General features: G+C 51.4%; 1 protein-coding gene across 3 annotated transcripts in view; it reads right to left on the bottom strand.

Moving 5' to 3' along the window:
* The window catches only part of Sorcs2 (sortilin related VPS10 domain containing receptor 2), a 353,595-nt gene that overhangs the window by 141,637 nt on the left and 189,245 nt on the right, over nt 1-22,713 (bottom strand). The window contains exon 1 of one of the 3 annotated variants that reach the window (XM_060365433.1): nt 21,975-22,116. The exons of the other annotated variants lie outside the window; for them this stretch is intronic. Within the exon in view, the coding sequence (XP_060221416.1) occupies nt 21,975-22,015 (41 nt within the window). The 5' untranslated portion in view covers nt 22,016-22,116. Of the gene's footprint in view, nt 1-21,974; nt 22,117-22,713 lie in introns of those variants that run through there. 3 annotated transcript variants of the gene reach the window in all.

The following is a 22,713-nucleotide window of genomic DNA, read 5'->3' as shown; positions in this document are numbered from 1 at the left end:
TGGAACTGGAGGAAGCACTCATTTTCCCACTGGGCACTATCTGCATATATTCCTGGACTCCTGGGAGGCCCAAGGCCCATCAGCACCCACAGCATGAAGAGATCGGGGCACTTCCCAGAAGACAGCAAGCACCCCAGGGCTGTGTCACATTCCCACAGAGGCCACAGTGACCCTGAGCAGGTCACTTGGCTTGCTAGTCCTCAGAGGCCTCTGCTGTGGAATTAGGAGAACCATGTCTTCCCCGGGAGTCAGCAAGTGTAGCAAGAGAAGTGAGCCTCCAGCCAGTGACCGCCCAGGTGCACCCCTGCCTTCTAAGGAGAACCGTCTCAATTGCTAATTGACAAAGAGCTCACCATTCCCTAAAGAGCTCACCATTCCCTAAGTAGATGGTGCTGGGTGGTATAGAGAGCTAGCTCAGCATGGGGTCGTGGGCAAACTGGAAGAGAAGCCAGCAAGCAGTATTCTGCTTCAAGTTTCTACCCTGACTTCCCTTGGTGTTGGACTTTGCCCTGAAAGCTGAAACAAACCCCTTGCTCCCCTAAGTTGCTTTGGTCATGGCGTTTGTCCCAGCAACAGGATGAAGCTAGAACAGCTCTTCCCAAGGAGGTGACATGGAGGGTTGGCGGGTCCTCATGGGTATCCAGGTAGAGGATCAGCACCTGTAAAGGCCCTGAGGGGGGACCACACATCCCAGTTGCCTCTCTTGGCTGTGCTGACAATGGAACAGGGCCCAGGACCCTGGCGCCATCACTCTCTGGGTTCTGGGCGTGGAGACTAGGCACACTTCATGTTTTAACCTCAGCTAGTCTGCTAGGACTAGGAGGTCACATGTCCTTCTGGGAGAGGTCAGCCAGGAGGATAGTATGCAGCAGGGCTGTGGCAGTCAGGCAGGGCAGGGTAGCTGCCTGTCCTGAGGCCAGTGGCAGGGCTCTCCTCATGCTGAACACACAACAGAGGGAGCCTAGCTTATCCCCGGGACCTCAGGGGAGGCGAAGAGCCTGAGTCACAGTGACTGTAAAAAAACAAGCAAGCCTCCATGGGATCCCACTTCCCAGACCTGCAGTAGACTGTCCTCCAACACGGAACCCTCAGTAACTCGGAAAATAAACAGCCTTCAGAGATCAGAGGCGGCACAGCTACAGTTCATTACGATAAATCCGCCGTCAAGGGTGGAGGGAGATAAGCAGGATTACGCCCGTCACGGCAATTAAAATTTTAAAAAGGATCGTTTTGAAAGAGATGTAATTCCGTGGGCCCTGAAGCCGCAGTGGCGCTGCCTGCCAGGGCCTGTGGGTTGGAAGGGCAGCCTTGCGGTTAGGGGCTGCGGTCGATCCCCACGAAGGCGGCTCTGAGCCGCTCTCCTGCCAGGGCCTGCCTGAGACCAGAGCAAGAGTGTGTTCCACTGCAACCCTGGGCTGCTCATGGAGTGGGAGGCTCAGGTGTGCCAACCTTCCTCCTGGAGCCACATGGGCCACACCCTACACCACCACCCTCTCTTACCACCACCCCCGGCCTGCCTCGCTGTCACTCCGGAAGCATCATGTTCTCCCATGTGGAAAATAGCATCAGCATCCAAGTCCCCTGGGATGGCCAAGAATGGACTTGAAGGCTGGGGTGGGGCTCCAGGGAGAGTGTTGGTCTAGAGCCCAACAACAGCAACAAAAGAACAAACTCGGAAGCGTTCTGACTGCGCTGGCATTCCACTCCAGCCCCTTTATCTCATCCCTGCCCTGCGCGGAACCCCACCCACCATTTTCCACCAACTTCTTGGCAAGTTCCTGTTCCATTCAGCAGGGAGGATTCTGGGGGAGGCTCAGGATGGGAAGTAGGAGACACAGGGGTCTTCCGTGCTCCTGTGTCCTCAGCAGGGGACATGTCCCTCTGTGTTTTCAGGTCTGACTGCAAACCCATTCCTGAGTCTGGTTCCTGGTTGTCGGCAGGGCTCATGAGCTGTAGTAATGTCCCCACCTTCCTGGTCTCTGCTCCAGCTACTGCAGGGGACACCACAGTTCTAATCTCAGGACCACTTCTCAGCCGAGTAGCTCTCTGTCTGGTCCACACTGGGAAGCCGATTCTTTGATTTGTGTGCTGGAAGTAGGAAGCAGAGAACTTCCTGCTAGGCCTTGACATTTGATCGATATTAACAGTTACCATGGGTGGCTTTGTGTGTGCTCCACAGCCTCTCAGGAGTGTCTCTGTGTGTGTGTGTGTGTGTGTGTGTGTGTGTGTGTGTGTGTCTGTGTTCATATGTGCATGTGAACACAGGTGTCCGTAGAAGCCAGAGGCATCAGGTCTCCTTGAAACCAGAGATAAGGCAACTGTAAGCTGCCTTACTTGGGTATAAGGAAACCAGACTCCGTTCCTCTGGAAGAACAATGCACACACTTAACCACAAAGCCATTTCTCCAGCCCCAGCTGTTTAATTTTAAACATGAAGGCAAGTAGAGCTTTTCCAATAAACATATGAGGAGACAAAAGAGTAGGCAGATACTTCAAAGAAGGGAAGCCCTTGAGTCAGTCTCCCTTCTCTGGGTCACTGACTTCCCGACGGCTTTTTGGCACTCTCCTCTCCTGCCACAGGAGAAGTGGAGGTGGCATACATAGGTGGCATTGCTGGTGAGTGCCAGGCTGGCTGCCCTTCTTCCTAGCTAGTTTTGGAACACGGGACCCCTCTGTGGGTGGCGAAGCAGGAGACCTGGCTATGAGTCTGAACTTCTGTTCTCAGTCCTGGCTCTGCAAACACGTCCTCCCAAGTCAGACTTTCTCCATCGCACCAGGTACATCCCAAGCCCCAAACACAGCCTCGTGGCCATCTGCTAGCTTCTGATGGTCCTGTCTGAGAAAGCCTGCCACCCCCCTAGCCACCTCAGAAAGCCTCATGATCACAGCTCCACTGGCTCCCTGCCTGGGCCCATGTGACCTTAGTAGGACAGAGCTGAGAGGCGACGGCACAGACAGGCAGGAACTCCCTTTGTGTCTGCTTTAAGTGGAAGATCCCCCACTCCACTCCCAGCCATAACACGCCCTGAAAGCGCACAGCCCCAGGCAGGTTCACACCAAGCCATGCTCACTGCACAACCCACACCCTCCAGGGATACCGGGATGACTACTCCTGCCATGTAATTACAGTGGGAATTAGGAAATCACCAATCCTGCTGTCAGGTGCATAATTAATTTGGGAAATTTAATTGTGCCTGAGTGGGGGAGGATTTCCCCAGTGGAGGCAGACTTAAAAAGGGGAACAGAGATGGTGAAACACCTACAGCCGCCTTCAGTCTGCAGATGCACAGAGGCCGAGCACAGGGTGCTAGATGGCATATCCCCACCTTATCCATGGGGAAACTGAGGCACATGGACATCTGCTGCCTTGCTCACGGCCCCTCTTGAAAATATCAGGCCAGAAGCAAAGTGCCCTAGTCAGGATGCAGTAGGAGGCCGATTTTTATCTTGGCTGCCAGCAGCAGCCTGCTGATGTCATCCTGACATGTGTCACTGCAGCTCAGAAGGGCCCCTCTTCCAAGTGCTTCATTCTGCTCCAGCCCAAATCTGGAGGCGCCTGACAGCCCCTGAGGAAGCCTTGGCACACACAGTGGGTACTGGGTTTTTTCTGGCATTCCTTATGAGTACTCCTCTCTCCCTGCCTTGAGAGGCCAGTGTCACCTCAAGTTGGAGACAAGCCCTGAGCCCAGTTTCTCAGAGGGCTCTTCCAGGATTCAAGCCGTGGAAGCCAGGCCTCCTCTCCGCCCACTGTTCCCCAGCTTCCGTGTGATGTCTTTCCCCAGCACCGTCCAAGTTTGGGTCCCAGAGGCGGAAGACAACTTGTATGTGGCAGAAGATAGGACAGAGGAGGGTGAGTTAGCCAGAGGAAGAGATGCAGGTAGACAGGGCTCAAGGCTGCGGGGGCCTTTCATAAGTGGTGCAGAACACACACCAGGGGCAAGGATGCCTGGGCTTCTAACCTCAGTCCCTACCACTCTAGGATCTCCAGGCTTGAGGCAGTTTGACTGAGAATGGCTTGTGTATCTGAATATTTTGGGAAGGATTAGGAAGTGTGACCTTGTTGGAGGAGGTGTGTCACTCAGGGTGGCCTTTGAGGTTTCAAAAGCCCATGCCATTCCATTCCCAGGGTATTCTCCCCCTCCCTCTCCCTCTCTCTCTACCTCATGATTACAGATCAGGATGTACTGCTCCAGGGCCATGCCTGCCTGCCTGCTGCCATCTTCCCACCATGATGATCATGGACTCTAAACCTCTGAAATTGTAAGGCATATTTCTACCCTATGTTGTCCCCATTTCCTGCCTCTGCAGCCCCCCCTTCCCCCCCCAGAGGCCTTTCCTGGCTCAGCTTGGCTCCTCGTCTCAGCTTCAGGACCCTCTGGGAGAGTCACTCGGAGAAAGCCACTCTGAGCCTAAATGCACAAGGTCTCTTCTGGGTCCTCCCAGCATGTATCCACCTATGGCATCAGACTAGTTTGTAAGGACAGTGCCTGAGGGAGGCCAGGGCTCTGTGCCAGCCCTAGCTCCTGGCTGACCCCACACCAGGAGGTGTCTTCCAGGGTGCCATGCAGTGGCTCTGGCTCTACATTTGGCCCATACCACTTTCCACATGTGACCCAGAGGCTCAGTGGCTCAGTGGCTCACCCATGTAGGGTGGCCCAGGCACCAGTGAGTCACATGGCATATTCTGTGCATGCCTTGGAGCTGGGGGCCTGGCAATTCTGTACATTGGTCCTCAGCCTTGTGACAGACTATGTCTATTTCTCAAAAGTCCCTCAAGCCCTGGCCACAGCACAGGGTGTATCCAAATCCCAAATTATCCAAGTAGTAGTTTTATTTACCATCTTAAAGAAACACAGCCTTAAGCAGGCCTCCCTCTGGACCTCCCCCTCATCTTCTGAGGAGGATATTGGCACCCTGGTGTGTGCTCAGTATCCCCCTCTGTGCAGTGGGGATGTGGTAGCACCTGCCCTTGGATCTTGAAAAAAGTGCAGTGTGTGACAAGGCAGGAGCTTGGCACGTGTCAGGGACAGGGCTGATAGAGAAATCCCTTGGGAATGACATACAATGTATCAGACCCCTGCCTCAGGTCCTGACAGGCACTCCATCTCCACTGGCCTAGCTGAGGAGCTGGGATGCTCCTGGGAGGAGACTGACCTTTATTTGATGTCAGCCCAGGGAGGACCAGAGGAGGAACCACTTCTCTGATGACCTCTTCCTCATCTCAGCAGCAAGGAGGACAGGATTATCATTTCAGCTTTTCAGGGAAAGTATGTAAGGCTGATGTGGTGGTTTGAATGAAAATGCCCCAAAGGCTCGGGGAGTGGCACTATTAGGAGGTGTGGCCTTGTTGGAGAAAGTGCAGTTTCGAATGCTCAAGCCAGGCCCAGTGATTCACTCTTTCTCTTCCTGTTGCTTGATGAGATGCAGAACTCTCAGCTCCTTCTCCAGCACCACGTCTGCCTGTGTGCCACATGCTTCCCAGCATGCTGATACTGGACTAAATCTCTGAGCTGTAAGCCAGCCCCAATTAAATGCTTTCCTTTATAAGAGTTTCTGTGGTTATGGTCTCTTCACAGCAGTAGAACATTGACTAAGACAGAAGTGTACGCAGGCAAGCATCCATCCTTACCCAAGATGCAGTTTACCCGATCAGAACTTGGACTGCTCAGGGTAAGTCCCTGGCCTCCCAGAGCCTCCCATGAGACAACAGTACCAATTCTCTGGGGGCTGTTAGAAGATAGACCAAGACCCTCCTTAGGAGAGCCCAGTCATCATGGGGGACACACAATATGGCTTCCACATTCTCTTGTGTCCTTATATTTTTCAGCAGTCTGAACATGGAAATTGGCAAATCAGAGGAAGATAGAGTAGAGGAAAGATGGATATGGTCGTGTCTTCCTTCCAAAAGCCTCGACTTCTGATGATCACCAAAGGCACTGGCCATCTCTCTACCACATTGGCCCTCAGTGTAACTTGACATAGGCCAGGGTCATCTAGGAAGAGGGAACTTCAATTAAGAAAATGTCTCCATCAGATTGGCCTGTAGACAACTCCATAAGACATTATCTTGATTAACGTTAGATGTGAATGGATCCAGCCCACCGTGTGCCATGCCACCCCTGGGCAGGTGGTCCTGTGTATAAGACAGCAGGGTCGGTCAAGCCATAGGGAGCAAGCCAGTAAGCAACACTCTGCCATGGCCTCTAATTCAGGCTTCTGCCTGAATTCCCACCCTGACTTCCCTTCATGATGGGCTACAACTGTAAGCTGAAACAAACCCCGTCCTCCCCAGGTTGCTCCTGGTCATGGTGTTCTTCACAGCAATACAAAAACAGACAAATACACTCAGTTCCTTCTGCTGCTGTGCTCTTGTTATTCCTCTGCTTTCCCATGTCATACTAGGCAACTGTACAAATTCTGAACTGCAGGGGAAACACTGGCTCTGTATGCAAAACCTGTGGCCATCCCCTGAGAAGCCATTCTTTCCCACTGATGTAGCTGAGCTGTCCTCAAAGCCACGTGCCATCCACAGCCTGCAGGGAATCCTACCGTGTCCCCTGCTGCCTGCTCCATGAGGAAGGCTCATGGGATCCGGTGTGGACCCTCCCTACTCACCCAGCTGCTTTCCGGAGCTGTGGCCTTTTCAGGTCCAGCCCATGAATAATGAATCTGTTATAAATTTAGCAAGTGTCCTTTCTCCCTGGGATTCGGCCTTTCTCTTTATTTTTATCATGCTGGGTTTGTAAGAAAATGAGCCCCTAGAAACACATATTTCCCTTTCTGATGTCCTGACAACCAGAATTAAGTTGCTAATTTTCTAGCTTCCGTGCAGAGAGCCACTGGCCGGCTGCCCTGAGCCAGGGACAGGGATGCAGTGGGAGACTCTGGAAGCCTTCCGGAAAGTTCTATTCCTGGAGCTGAGGAGAGTGTGGAGAGAAGGGCTTAGCCTTGGCATAAAACCCAAATGTCAGTGCTTGCCTCTCTACAGCTGGACACATTAGCACTGCGTGAGGTTTAAAGGGCATAGCCCTCCAGGGAAAGTGGTGAAGGAAGTGACAACCTGGGTGTAAGCCCTATGGCAAACATCTGGTGGCCCACCAGGATCTCACTTCTTATCTTAGCTTGCAGGGCTTTTAAGAGGATACGTGGGGTAAGAGTGCAGACAGGCAGCCACATGGCGATAGCTTCAGTGTCCTCCTTCCCCTTCTTAGGATACAGTTCACACAGTACCTAAAGAACACTCTGGAAGCAAGATATGCTTGCTTGCAAGACGGCTCCATATTCTCACCCCACCCCCACCCAGTCCCCTTTGCAAGACTTCAGAGTTGATCCTTTGCCCGGGACTTCTGGGTCTGAGTCTGGCTGCTTCCTGAACACTCAGCCTCACCCCTCCCTCCTATGAGTCTCACTCTGGCCCTTTCTCCTGCCCTGCTGCCCACACACTGGCTCTGCCAGGCCCAGGCAGGAGCTGCTTGGTTTTCTGGGTAACTTCGGTAAAGCACTGAGCCTCTCAGGCATGGACACTGCCCTGAACCAGTTCACACCAGTTGCTGTATCCCACACTCTGGCACTCGATTTGGGACTGAACTGTGGTGTTTGATGGTCTCAGGAGTCCCAAGTCAGCTTAAATGACTACCATGGCCAGCTTGAGCCAGCAGCCTGGGGATTAGACCAGCGCAGGCCATTGAGTCACAGTGACATGATTGTGACTCTCAGTTCTGCCACTTGGCAGCTGTGAGACCCTGGGCATGCTGTGCACCCTCTCTGAGCCTGGTGAGAGTGCTTAGTGCTAATGGAGGACGGTGTGGTACTCGAAGGCTTGCCTGCCTGGTCCCAGAGTACTCATTTTCTCGCCTGGATCCCCAGGGGCTTCCTCAGGAAAACGGACAAAGCCATGATCCACTTCAGAAAAGGTTACAGTGGGGTGTGGGGTCCCAGCTAGAGAGCTGACATCTACAGGAAACAAAGAGGAAGTGGCCTTTGTGGCTCCGTGTGCTTCAGATTGTGGGGCATGTGCTGACCTGAACTCAGGTCCCACTGCGTGTGTGAAAAATCATGGGCATACCTTGCCCCAAGGACACACAGGCTGAGGCAAGAGACATGGAGCTGGTGACAACTGAAGCCCAGCCATTTTGTTTCCGCCAATTGAATCGTTATGTCTCCAGGCATGTGCTGGAGCCTCTTTCCCAGTGTGGTGGTATTAGGAGACAGCCCCTGGCACAGTAACAGTGCATTCAGGTTTCTCTAGCTCTGGGCTGCATGACTGGATGAATTTTTTTTTCTAAATTCCATGGAACTTGAGTCCCGGGACTCAGTGGGTCCCTTTTAGTGGCACACCATCAGAAATTGCATGTACACATGGCTTCTGGGCCAGGCCTCATGCGCTCCCAGCTGGAACTCTCACCTTCTCTCCCCATACCTGCCTGCTGCAGATGGCAGTGACCATGAAGGGGTGTGCCCCAGATGCCTGAGGCCTGGTCCTTGAGTCCCTGGCTGTAGACAGGCTCCCGAGGGAGCCGCACCTAGACCATGCAAGTCAAGAAGAAGCACTTGCTTCCTCTGTGCCAATGGGACCTTGGCTTATTGGCTGTACTTATCCAGTATATCTGTCCAAGGGGCAGAAGAGATGGTGCCTCTCTGGGCTCAGGCACTCAGTACACAGCACTGTTCTCCCCAAACCACACCTCCTTCAAGTCTGGCTATATGAAAGAAGCTTTTAAAACTCTCATATTAAATTGAACAAGATACATTTTTGAGACCCAGTTCCTTCCAGTCTCTTGTCAGGCTATGGTCCTTGGCAGCCTGAGAGGGACTTGCTAGTTAATTATTTACAGAGACACTGCCATTGTAGAAAACAATGTGAGATTCCCCCAAAACATTAAAAATAGAACCACCTGTGATCTGCCATCCCACGAGTGGGAGGAAAAGGGAGCTGAAAGATGTGTGCTTTGCCCTCCTCACTGGAGTGCTGGTCACAGGGGCCAGGCACGAAACTTATGAAGGTGCCCACCAGGGCTGAGTGGGTGAAGAAAGCGGGAGATGCTTATATAAGAAAGCAGCACCCTGCCACAGAAAATAAAGAAACCCTGTCCTATGCAACAATGTGGGCAAGCCTTGCTAACTTTCCCCTGAGAGATGTAAGCCATGCACAGAGAGCCTAAAGCCTTGGACCTTCACTGCAGTACAGGATCTAAACAGCTAAGCCCAAAGAGACAGATACAGCATGGTCACAGGGCTGAGTGGAGGTAGGAGAGGCTGGAAGCAATCTATTTCTAGACCCTGGAAAGTGCAGGTTGGGGTAAGCTATTGGCCACCCTGGTCCTGTGCCTTTCTTCCATCCTCTCTCCGAGTGGTCCATACCTGCTGGAGTTTCCCCTAGAAGCAAGTGGAGTTTTCAGATTGGCTAGGAGAGAGAGAGAGGATGAGGCTTTGGCTCTTCCCCAAATGGGAGCCAAACTCATGGCCCTTCATGCTCTTGTCTCAGCTCCCCCCCGCCCCCACCATTCGGGTGTGTCTATGTTCCCAAGAGGTCAGAGGCTGGATAGAAATGGATGGAACTGCACTCCTCATGCCCTGCTCAAGGCTGGCACCATGCCTTGCTGCTCCTAGAATCACACCCTTTCAATCACACCCTCCCACAGCAAGGGAGCCCACTGGGAAGGCAGTCTTGGTTTATATCCTAGGGAGGATGGAATAAAAAGAGACTTTCTGGAAGCCTCTAGGAAGGACAGCCAGGTTGGGGGAATGGGGAGGGACAGCCAGCCAGAGATGTAGGGCAGACAGCCAGGGCAAAGGGACAGACAGCAGAGAGGCTGCTGGACAGAGGAAAGAGCCATGACCCATGCCTATCAATTGGCAGGAATTAGGGGGAATCTGGGTGCTGCTGTGCCCACGGAGCACTCTGTCTGCCTGGCTATCCTTCAACCTTGCTGGTCCTGGATGAGAGTGTGGATGGATTTGATGAGTAGGTAGATTGATGGATGGATGGATGGGTGGGTGAATAGGTGGATGGATGAGTGGATGGATAGATAATTGGATAGAGAGGTGGATGGATGAGTGGTTGGTGGATAGAGAAGAGGATGGCTAGAAAAGCATGAATATGTGGATGAAGCCAGTGACCATTTACATGGCAAAATCAAGCAGGCCTCTCATGTGGAAATCAGTGGACATACATACATTGGCTCATTTACAGAGCAGCTTTATAAGAGGCAAGAATCAGCCCAGCATTGGTGGCTCACACTTTAAATTCCAGCATTAGGGAGGCAGAGGTAGGCAGATCTCTGTGTTTGAGGCCAGAGCAAGTTCCTAGCCAGGACTACACAGAGAAATCTCATCTCAAAAAACAAAAAACAAACAAACAAACAAATAAATAAATAAATCATACATAGATATAGATATATACATACATACATAGGCAAGGATCAGCAGTGCAAGGATGTCATCTAGATAACTCAGAAAGCAGGGAGCACAAGAGGTCATTGGGATTAGCAGGTGTCCATGGGGCAGAGACTGTTTTTAAGGGCCAAGTGACTGCTGTGTGCCCCTGCCACTAACAATTCCTCCACAGAGTCTCAGTTTCTGTAGGTGTAAATGAAGCAGGTTACAAGCCGCTGTGGGGATGGAGGCAGAGGAGGCAGGGAAATCTCCTAAAGCAGTCTCTCTTCCAGAATGAAAGGTAGTCCTGGGCCTGTAGGAGGTAGTGATAGTGGGGTTATTCGCTGTGTGGCTGGAACATCTATGTCACATGAGGTGCAAGGCAGGTACATGAGGGCAACTGCTCTTTTTCCCATCCTGATTTCTCCAGCTCTGAGGTTGAGCCTGATATATAGGATTCTACCCAGTGCTTCAAGGCTGGGTTCTGATTCTCTTTGGCTGGCAGCCTTCACAGCTGTGGTACTTCTGGAGTCTCACTGAACTTGTTTAGGCTGGAAATGAATGACCCTTAGTGACAGTACTGAAGGATCTGACAGGAGATGGCAAACAGACCCGCAAGTCTATCCTGGCACCATGGAAGGCACCACTAAATGATTACTGTGCTCATTGTTATAAGACTATTTTAATTTTAACACCCTGCTCATCACAAAGTCCAGATGCTAGAAGGTCCAAGTTTTCTTGAATGCAAAAACCTATCAACCATTTCCAGGCTATACCACCTGAGGCAGTGAAAAGAAAGAAAGCCTACAACTCCCGGACGAACCAGCAGCTCTGTCAGGAATCCAGTTTCCTTTGTCCTTGCGTAGACTAGGGCAAAGCCTGATGTCTACAAAAGGAGGTTTTAATAGAATCACAGCAAAGCCAGCCTGGGAAATAACACCATTCACAGTGACCCCTAATTAAAACTCAGAGCATGCACAGCCAGAGCCCCTCGGCTCCTAGCTGCTGGGGCTTAATTGAGAGAAAGAGATGCAGAGAAGTGTATGGCCTGGCAGTGGGGGGGGAGTGGGGGGGAGGGCGGCTGAGGGTAGGAGGGGACCACAGAGGGACTCTGAGCTCCCCGGAGCAGGGCCACTCTAGCACACTCTGTGGCTGACAGAAGCTGTTCTGCAGGCTATATCCATGCAGGGTGGTTGTCCTCAGACAGAAACCTATGGAAGCAAGTGGTACAGTTCAGTCTACCAAGGAGACAAAAAAGAGAGAAGGCATCTCGAGGCTCCACCTTGGATTTTCCCATAGGTAGCCAACAGGTGGGTCCTTAGTGTTATATATAAGATGAGCCACAGGAAGAGGAAGCCTGCTCAAGAGCTCTAGATCATACCCTGCTAATCCCTGGAGGATTCCTGAATGCCCTAGCTCCACCTAGACTCTATTATTTCCTGTACACACTGCAGGCAGCCCTCCAAGTCTTTGTGATGACTGTGGATGGGCTGAGAGGAATGGGTGAGGGAGGCAGACACTCACCTGATCTTACTGGTGGGCTCCACAGTGAAAGTGGGCCTTATGTCCCAAGATGGGGCAGACAGTAGCAACTTGTGCACACAGAGAAGGCATCTCAAGGCCATGCACTAAGACAGGAGGGAAGTGCATAGTCTTTATGGTTCTGGGTCCTCAAGAAAGCAGGAGTTAGGGGTGCTCTAAGGCCGGGGAAGAGAGACTACAGCATTGGCTCTTCCCAGGGATTAGAGTGTGTCAGATACTGACCCTGCCTTCAATGTTTTCACACCCCAACTCACAGCTTCAGCTTGGACTTGTTTCACAGACTTGTAACTATGACAGAAAACATAGGAAAGCAACTTAAGAGAAGAGGGATCTGCTTTGACTTCCACACCGTGATGGGCCAAGCAAATCCTTCCTCTTTAAGGATGCTCTTGTCAGGTGTTTTAGCAGAGCAGCAGAAACGAAAGTAAAGTACCCTATAAGAGTGAGAAGAGTGGGTGTGTGTCACCACACTAGAGAGTCAGTGAGCCTGGTCCCTCCACCACACACTCAGCCATTTGACACACAGGTGAGAGCAGGTGCTGTGTTCTGTGAACCTCAGCTATCTAAGGGCCTGACCCTGGGGTAAAGGGGCTCTCTACAACACAGCCGCCAGGATATGGAAGAACTGAGGAAGATAGAGGGATGTGAACAGGGTGTCATGATGACGGGCTGGGACAGTGACACAGATCATTTTTACAAGTCATCGAGACAGAGATGAATACACCTTTTGTTGTTGTTGTTGTTCACATGTTGGATAAAGGAAACAACTCACAAATGAACAAATCCAATAGCCTAACAGTCTAGCTCTAAGTGATGCCACGGACCTCAGGGGGCAAGACTCACTGACAGTGGGGAGCGGTAACACCTGTGAAGTCCAAAGGTGCACAGCAAGCCATCAGGTCCATGTCCAGTGGTAGGGAAAGGACAGCGGATGCTTGCTCTGCAGCAGTTGGTCCTCGACAGCTACAGAGGCTAACTGGTTACAGCCTCAGTTTTGCTTTACAAACACTGGATTCCCCAGCTATGTGCCCTGTGTGTGATGTCTGTAGCCAGGACGGTTCCCAAGAGATCAGGGGCATTCAGAACGAGTGACTTTGAGGTCTTTTCCTATTTTTTTTCTCTCTTCAGCCCTCCACACTGATGAAGCTCCTCCCACCTTCCTCCTCTTTACATCATCACTGGAGTCCCAATTGCAAAGGAACCCAAATGACTGGTACTTTTCTTCTCACTCCATGTCTTCTAGGGAAGAGCATGAAAACACTTCAGTGCTGCCTGGAAATGTTGGGAAAATAACACTTGTAGACGTGGGAGAGGACTTTTAAGGTCACATGAGTTTGAAATCTGTTGCCTCCCAGGTACAACTCAATTTTGTTTCTGGAGAAAGTTTAGAGACACAGCTTACTCCCCTCCAGGGGTGCGGCGGTCCCCTAAACATGTAAGCTGTGTAGATAACACTGATGGCCTGAGGCTTGACACTTGGTTGGTGCTAACAAGAAGTATGTTGGGCCAGAGGCTTGGATATGGCAGCACTTACTCTCCCACAAGGAAGGGACAGAGGTCCCAGACTAGGACAAGGCCTCGGGAGATGCCTTCCTGTGTCCCCTGGCATTTGGCCTTTAGTGTCATCTGAGTTGGTATTCCACCCTTACCTCTGTCTCCGTAGTCACCCCCCCACTTTGTGTGTCTCAATGTCTCTTCTCTTCTAAGGACATGAGTCATGGGGCGTCAGACTACCCTTCTCAGCAAAGTGCATGCCAACTGCAAAGACCCTACTTCAGATGAGACCAGGTCTAACAGCCTGGTGGCTACGACCTTGAAGGCACTTTCTCAGCCTCCTCCACATAGCAATGAGGCAAGTTCTCATCAGAAGACAGAACCTGGATGTTAACTAGTAAACAAGGAAGAACAAAACAGATCTAGCACAACATCTAGCTGTGACCATGAGACGTGGGCCACTTGTGACAGCCACTCTCATTGGGAGTGATTCTACAGTTGCCTCCCCCGGAATCTCCCTCTGAACTCACAATGACGAGCATCTCCATGGCAACCTTTCTACCATCAGGGCTCAAGACTAGTCCTTGCCACAGCAGAGAGACATTACTGACTCCTGATGGAGCGAGAGGGTGGGATGGACAGGGAAGATACCATTTAGCTCACGGGCTTCTGTGGGGACCAATGGGGACACCCATTCATGGGAGGTGGCTGGGTCCATAAGCCTCAAGGAAAAGGTCTGGGTAGCATGTCTGGGGACATGGACATCTAGTCTTGTTCTGTAGCCCTCTCCTGCCTCAGCTTTTCCTTCCACATGACACCTGCTGACCAAGACGGGGACATTTGTTTATCATTGAAGCATCAAAGCTGTACTCTGCAAGGGAAGTAACTCTTGGGGGTGGAAACTCATACTCCTAATAACAGATTTGGCTTGGGGGACACAGGCTGGCAGCCATGGCAGCACACACGCTCCTGAATGCCACCCACACCATCCTCACAATCCTGTCACCATGTGCCAGATCCAACTGTTTTCTTTTCTTCTGACAGGGAGGCTACAGTTTATCAGGGCACAGCAGGCTTGGATAATTAGGCCTGGATCACGCCCTACCACCCTGCACCAGCCACCTGTCTCAGCCACAACCAAAGTGACTGGAATGTAGCTCTGGATAGTTTGGTATCCCCAACTGGGTAGGCCTGGGGTTCATTTCCTGGTCCTTACTAGCTCCATGCTCTGAGTGTGGTCACCTGTTTCTCTGGAAGTGAAGGCCAGGGATGGTTGGCAGGGTCTAGAATTCAATATGTCTATGTCCAAACCCATCTTCAATACCATCCTCAGGCCTGCCCCAGCCACTGTTATCATTGTCATCCTTTCTGCACAATGGACCAGGAGCTGCTAGCATGTGATCCCAAATTCTAGTACCTTGTTGCCAGCTGACCCCATGTTTCCAGGTAGAGCCACACAGAGACTCCGTGAGTGATGCTTTTCTGGCCAGAACTTCCTGCCACAAATGGATGGATCTGCCTCCTCCACAGACAGCTCCTTCAGGACCCTAGAACCCTAGGTCATGGCCCTCCAGGCCATCTAGGCCCTCCTTGCTGGGTAGCTCACTTGCCCAGCCCTGGTACCAGGATGCCCTCTGCCGTATTCCAGTGTCCACTTGAGTTCTCAAAAGGACGTTGTGGGGAAAGTTGTGTCCCCTGAACACACCTCTGTACCTCTTCACCCAACAATGGTAGGTCCCATTAATTGAAGAGTGGGGTTCCATGTAAGAACTTGCTGGTGTTTAGAGGTGGGATGCTCATCAGCACATAATGAGAGGCCAAGAAAGGAACAACAGGAGCCACATGTGGCTTACAGCCAGCCAGTTTCCACACAACCTCCCATCCATTGTTAAGCCTGCCCCCTCCCATTCATTCCATCCCGCAGTCATTCATCCGGTACTGACTACCAAGGACTCACTAGGCTGAATGCTTACTGAGCAGCGAGCACTGAGTACTGAGCACCAAGCAAGGGGCAGGCTCTCTCAGGACCTAGAGACTTGGGAGTTAGCAGAGACCACATAGAAGTTCCAGCCTCCCAGGGGCAGCTACCAACCAAAGTACATGAACACCATGAATGTGGAGAGCCCCAAGTAAGGCCAAGTTCCCGGGGATGGCAGAGGAGGCTTTGCTTGTTTTAAGACAGCTCTCATTCTGTAGTCCAGATCGCCCTAGAAAACACTGTAGTCCTGAATTGCCTCAAACTGGCAGTGATCCTCCAGAATCAGGGTCTACCACACTGGGATGGCAGGGGTATACTGCTGTGCCTGATTTTCAATAAAGCAGTGATAGGGCCAAGTGCAGTTGTCTGAGAGTATGCTGACTCACTCACTATCCCTGGCCAGCACCAAAGCCAGGGGCCCAGCCTCCATCTGTCTCCTGGTCCCTGGTGTCTTCAAGCAAAATCAGTCCCTTCCCGTCCCACCGCAAAATGGCCTGCCACTAAGCAGTCTCACTTTGAGTGCTGTTCATACCCACTGTCACTGCCCTTAGGGTGACAGCAGTTTAGGGCCATGGTGATTTGCTTTCTACCTTGGGTTTTCAATGTCTAACAGTATTATTCCCAAGGATTCTCCCCACTACAATCTTTAGGTTTCTGTCTGCTAAGCTTCTAGAAGGTTCCATGGATAGTCTGGTCCTGAATGTTTGAACCTGCTGTTCCGTACCTGCTGGACTCCTACAGGCTAAGCCAATGGTCCACAGTGTCCCAGGTTGAGGCAGGTTCTCCCCAACATATAGCCCTTGACAACCCATCCTGTGTTGGTGCTATCCCTTCAGGCATCATGCTTCCCTCCAGTCTGGGGCTCTGTGGAACACACACCTTGTCTCCCTGCTCATTCCTTGACCAGCTGCAGACTGTTTGCCATGGCGTTTGGCTATGCCCAGACTCCTTAGGTTTCCTTAGTAGAATGTCTGTGGCTATTTGATTTTTGATCATTGTGTACATGTCACTAATAGTAACCTTTCTTTCTTTCTTTTTTTTTTTGTAACCTTTCTTGTTATATCTTAATACTGTGAAAATTAATAACTACTGTCCAGATTGACAGCTGGCTGACCCCAAGGCTTGAGGAACATGCCTGGCAAGCTGTCCATCAAGCCTGGAACAAAAAACATCCATGCCACATGCCACAGGCTCAGTACTATGTTTTGTAAAGTGATCAAGAAAATAAATCTGCAGTTGACAAGAGACGCTGGAATGTTTTCATGGGCATGTTGGCCACATCACTAGTGGGGGTTGGGAGGAGCTCCTCCGTGTGATGGAACTGAGTAAGCTTGATTAGATTTGGCCCAGCCTAGCCAGTTCCCATCAAAGCTGGCTCTGGACTGTGGTGGCCTCACTGTGGGAGGCTAATGATGACAGTAATGAGGCTCCCACACTGAACCAGTCTCTGCACAGCCCTGGTTAATGGTTTGGTTTAATGGACCTGGCCACCATCCTGCCACAAAATGGGTTGGGCAGGAAAGAATTCCTTGTCTGTTGGGTGGGTTCTCCTCTCCACCCAGCCCTGCCTGAAGGATCATGTCCAGCATGGGCTTGGTTTCAGCAGGAGGCTAAGGTCACTGGATTTGGCTTCCTCATGCCCCACCACACTTCCGATCACCAGTTCGGAGGTCTCTAGGTGTTCCCGGGCCCTCTTACCAGAGAAGGACATGCTACCACCTGCTGTGACCTCTACTACTCTGTGCTTTCCTGGCCATGTCACCTGTCTGCTACTTCCTCCTGGAAGTCTGGCCTGGGTGTCCCCACCCTGTAGGTGGGAAGGTGCTTCTTTCAGTCAGCCTAGACCCTTGCCTCTTATCCTGAGACACTTCACAGGCCTGCTGATCCCTGTGTTCTGTGACTGTAGCAGTGAGCCCAAGGTGCTGGGGGAACAGGAGCCAGAGAGCCAAGCATCTTCAGCCCTATATCATCCAGGGTCCAGGACTTCCGGTCTCCTTCCAAAGGCTGAGATCTTACTCCCAAGCTATGGAGCTCGAAAGAGGTGGAACAGGGGGAGACAAGGACACTTGGTGACCTGAACAGTGACCCTGCTCTGTGATGACTGCTATCTCACAAACACTTCTAAGCAGTCTAAGTCAGACCTGAGGAAGAGCATGGCCAGGGTCAGCACCTATCCTGCACATGGGATACAGGATCTCCACTTCCAGCACTGTGGGGGTGGGTGGTAAGTGATGCCCTAGGAACTCTTTAGTTCAAGGCAGAAATCTCCTGAGAGGAGGAAATGTGCTTCACTCCACATTTTCTCCTTAGATGTCCCTGCTGCCTGGCCCTCTTCAAGTCAGCCACAATCACCATTTTATGACTTCGTGACTTCATCAGTGGAGTTTTGGCAATGGTGGTGCTTGAATGAAAAGTTGACAGCTGGTTAGCACAGAGAAACATTGCACCCTCATAAAAGGGGAAAGCTATGACAGGAAATATGCTGTGTGTACTGTGGCAATGAAGAAGGGGGGCACAGTACACAGACTCTACCTGATGCAGGTGGCAGGGTCACCTGCCTCTTGCACCAAGATTGTCACTCCCTGCAAGACCTCAGGCCCTCTCCTGTGCCTCACAGCTCCCTCTCTGGGATATAGCTTCACTTTGGTTCTGTGCCTCAACAGCCTCCATGTCTGAGATGCCTTAACATCCACTTAGCTGAGGCTCGGGGAGAGCAATGAATGCTAGGAAAGCAATGAGTCCATATGGTTTCACTATTGTATCTACAAAGCATATGGATGGACGGGAGCATGGGCAGGTAGATGGGTAGGTAAATGGGCATGAATGGATAATGGATAAATGGTATGGGAGTGATTGTGTAATTAAGTAGATTATGAAGAGTGAGGGGATGTATGGACAGACTGATGGATGGTAAATAGATGGATGGGTGGATAGGTAGTGGAAATGTTGATAGTAGATAGATAAGTGATGAATATATTGATGGTAGAGAATACATGGATGAGTAGAAAATGGGATGGTTGATTGAATGGATGGAATATGAATGGATGGATGGATGGATGGATGGATGGATAAATAGATGAATGGAAAGACAAACAGGAAGGTTGCTTAATAGATATGTGGTAGACAAATGAATGATCAGAAGATTGACAGATGGTCAATAGATGGGGATGAAGGATGACTGGTTCAATGGGTAGATGGATGGATGAAAGGATTGGAGGATGAGTGTGGGGAATGGGTACATGAATGCACATGCATGCCTGAAAGGGGAGAATGGGTGGAGGGTGGATGGACAGATGTGAGGTTAGATGAGTGGATGACATGGACAGTGCATGGATAGTACAACTTGCTGTGTGACCCTGGTGTGATGGTTTGAACTGGAATGTCCCTTATAGGCTCATATGTTTGCATGCTTAATCACCAAGGACTGGCACTATTTGAGGAGGTGTAGCTTTGCTGGAGTAGGTATAGCCTTGTTGGAGGAAGCATGTCACTGAGGGTGGGCTTTGAGATTTCAAGAGTCCGTGCCAGACCTAGCCTAGCTCTCGCCACCCTCTGGTACAGGATGTAACTTTCAGTGACTTCTCCAGCAGCATGCCTGACCGCATGCTAACACGCTCCCTGCCATGATGATAATGAATGAAACCTCTGGAACGGTAGGCAAGCTCCCAAGTAAATGCTTTCTCTTCTAAGAGTTGCCTTAGTCACAGTGTCTTTTCACAGCAACAGAACAGTGACTAAAACACCTGGGAATCCAACTGGGCCCATTTTCTCAATTGGGCAAGAAGAGGAGGCATTCCTTTCTTGGCGAACTGCCTATAGAGATGGAACCTACTGGCTCTGTGACCTCACTACATCATGGTGACCTCTGACCTTCACTCCCTTTTCAAAGGGCTGAATACCAAAACCTACCAATAACAGCTGCCCCTCTCTTGTGGCACTGGAGACCACTGGCTGTGCCTGCGATCTTCCCACAGGCATGGGGTAGGGGAAAGGGTGCATTGCCAGATAGCCCTGTGGTGGGAAGGAGCAGAGAGCTTTGCAGGAGTCCTAGGCCTCCATTGAGACTGTGATCACCTGGGGTCCTTTGCAGACAGACAGGAACCCCAGTGCAACCTGACATTGTCAGAATCGCTGGTTGGGCCTAAGCCTCATTCATATCAGAGCTCTTAGGGAGACAATGTGCAGCCAGGACTGGAGAGAGCAGTGTGACTCAGCAACCTTGGGGCTGGAGGAGAGTGATACAACACAGGCACTTTTTGAGAACAGGACGGGTCTGAACGGGACTTGTTTGGTGGGACTGATGCATCACTTCCTACTCACCTGACCCCTCAGCTCAGAATCAGGATATTCCCTGAGGGCTCTCACAGCAGGGGCCACTGAGAGATCCATTGCTGTGAGATTCACTCCTGAGGTTTGGGCCTATTCTTCAGACCCTGGGTTTGACTTGTATTATCACCATCACCATTATCACCACCACCGTCATTCTCCTCATCACTAACATCACCATCATCGCTTTCAGCACCAGCAACCCCTTCACCACCACCACCACCATTATCACTTCATCATCACAACCATCAACACCACCATTGCCACCATCACTGCTCCATGTAATAACGCCCAATGTCAGAATCCATCTCTCTCATTTATAGGCGACTCAGTGGAAGAGCAAGGATTCCAACAGAGATAGGCGGGATGTTGAATTGGAAAGGTGACGTGCAACATTCAGGCTCAAGCCCTGGCTGTCAGAGAACAGCTTGAGCTTTCTGCAATCCAGTCGCCATACGGCACTGACTCGAGATGCTGCCCCTGGGTGGGAGGCAGTGCTCAGGAGGACTGAGAACCTGAGCAGGTGATGGACACGTGGGCAGGCTACGGGAAGCACAGCTGTGTGCTCACTCTGCAGTGGATCGGCATGTCTAGGGGCTCAGACTGGGCTCCTGAAGCCAGGAGCCTGGGACAGCTCTGGGAAAGCTAGCCTTGTTCTACCTGCAGTGCTGGGCATCTCTGGACCCATAGAGCAGATACCTGCACGTGGCACCAGCCACAGGCTCCCAGTGCCACAGCAGCAAGGGACTTAAGGGAATGCGGGGTGAAGCCTCTACTTTGGCTGTTAAGATCACAAGCTAGTGCTCTGTCCCCAGAGCACATTGCTGGGCCCTGAGCTTGGGTCATGGGGGACTCTGGCCCAGGCAACCATGACATTCCCACCCAGGTGGGAAGCTCTAAAGGACTCTCCAGAGGGTTCTGGAGTTGAACAGCATTGATCTTTCTGCTCTTCAGTCCTCATCTGAGGGTGGGAGAGCCCCAGCAGCTTTCTTGGGACATGTCCCAAGGACACAGCTAGGAGCTTACCAGCTCCAACAGCTGGGAACCATGCTTTTATATGACTTGCAGCCACCACCAGGTCTGCAGAGAGCACGTCAATGCCATTTCAAGTGCATGGCTGCTGCAAGAAGCAAGTCATATTATTCTCTGTGAGTGGGACTGCTTAAGCTTTCTCCCCTTCAGTGTTTCCTGTATGAGAATGTGTGTTTATAGAAGAACAAAATACTAACTTGAAAAGTGCTTGCTCGTCTCGAGCACAGGGCCCCTGGGATGGCAGCAGCATTAAAATCAGCGGAAATGAGAAAACTCTAGCTCTGAGCTCCCTGAAGAGGCTGCCATCCCCTCCTCACGATGGCAGAGGGAAGTCTGTGTGCTGGTGCCTGGGGAGATGTCACACCTTTCCCTGGCATCCTCAGGGAGCCAGAATGCCACCAACTTTACACTGTGAAAGGAGGAGAGATTGGTATCGTTCTGCTGCATTAAAAAGAGAGAAGTGATGGGAGAGCAGAGACTAAGCTGGGAAGGTAAACGCTGACACCCTGGTGATTGATGAAAGGGCTCCAAGTGGAAGAAAAACCAACATCTGCCTCTGGCCTTGGCCTGGCACACGTGCACGCATATACACACACACACACACGCGCATCAGGCCTCAGAGGCCATACTTGGGGTCACACGGGCCTGACACACAGCAATAAACTAATGTTGGTCACATCCCTGGTATTGGTACAGGGCTGTGTGCCCTTTTCACTTTGTTTCTGTAGAGAATGAGTAATGTGGTCAGGACCCTGACCTGGAACATTGGTCCATCATGTGTCTGACCCTCAGACACAGAGAAGCTACAGATGAGACCCCTAGCTGGGCCACTGTCAGCCCCCAACCCCTGTTTCCCTGTCCCACTGTCTAGCCTCTCTGTATTTGTGTTCCCGTCTCTCAGCTTTTGCTTAGCTTTTAACCTTGTGCCAACCCCAGAGAACATACATGTTCAGAGTACAGTTTCAGGTACTCCTAAGAAAGTGACACCCCAAAAACCTTGTCCCTCACTCCAGAATAATTCACTCTACCCATCATACTGCTGGATTACCAATCTGCCTGCACGACACTCCACGGGCCCAAATCCTTCAATGGCCTCTTGTGCTAAGACTCAGGCCACCTTGTGCGTGAGGCACTCAAAGCAATCTGCTCTACCACCCCCACCAGTGGGTGCGCCCACCATTTTCCTGAACAGCCCCAGCTCGTCAGAACACAAGCGTCTTGTTCGTACCTTCTCTGACAGGGTGCATTTCCCCTTAGTGAGCATTCCATGATGACTGTCACAAAAGTTCCCACCTATCCCAACTGACAGAGACTTCTCCAACTTCCCCAGCAATGATGACACTTCCATGGAGATTGGCCATCTTGCAGAATCCTGATGCCAGTCGATGTGAAGCTGTTTGCATCCATTTTGCTCATCTAGTCTAGAAAGTTCCAAATGGTGCAAACTTGTCCCGTTCAATGTCTCATCCCCAGTTCACTATGGTCCAGCCAAGACGCTCCCGTGCATCACTGATGAAGGAGTTAATGCTGACTCAAAAACACTGACACTCAGCCATGGCCCTGTTTGGGCTCCTGGGTCTCCTGGGAGTGGAAATGCCTGCTGGCAGTTTCCTCCTGCCTGTCTCTGGGCTTTCAGTGTGGCATGGGGTGGTAGATTTCATGGCAGGCTGCTGAGCATGAGGCCCCCACTGAAAGATTAATCAGGCCATTTGTATGCATGCAGCAGTGCTCCAGGGCAGTGAATGAGAACGGCAGCATCTCCCCAGACCCGCCAAACTTTCCTTCTCACCGTTTCTAAATTCAATAAGCACAAATCACTGGCCTCGTCCCCCAAAGTTAAACAACAAATTGCTTTGCCAGTCTCCGATGTGTTCCAACTGGGACAAGGGGTAAGCCCAGCCCATTGAGCTCCCCTGAAACCGTTGGGTCCAAGGCCTTCCCTGTCCCACACCAGGCATCCAACACAC

Source organism: Meriones unguiculatus, chromosome 12 (genome assembly GCF_030254825.1).
Source record: "Meriones unguiculatus strain TT.TT164.6M chromosome 12, Bangor_MerUng_6.1, whole genome shotgun sequence".
Lineage (NCBI taxonomy): Eukaryota > Metazoa > Chordata > Mammalia > Rodentia > Muridae > Meriones > Meriones unguiculatus.
This window is presented reverse-complemented; position numbering and strand designations above follow the sequence as displayed.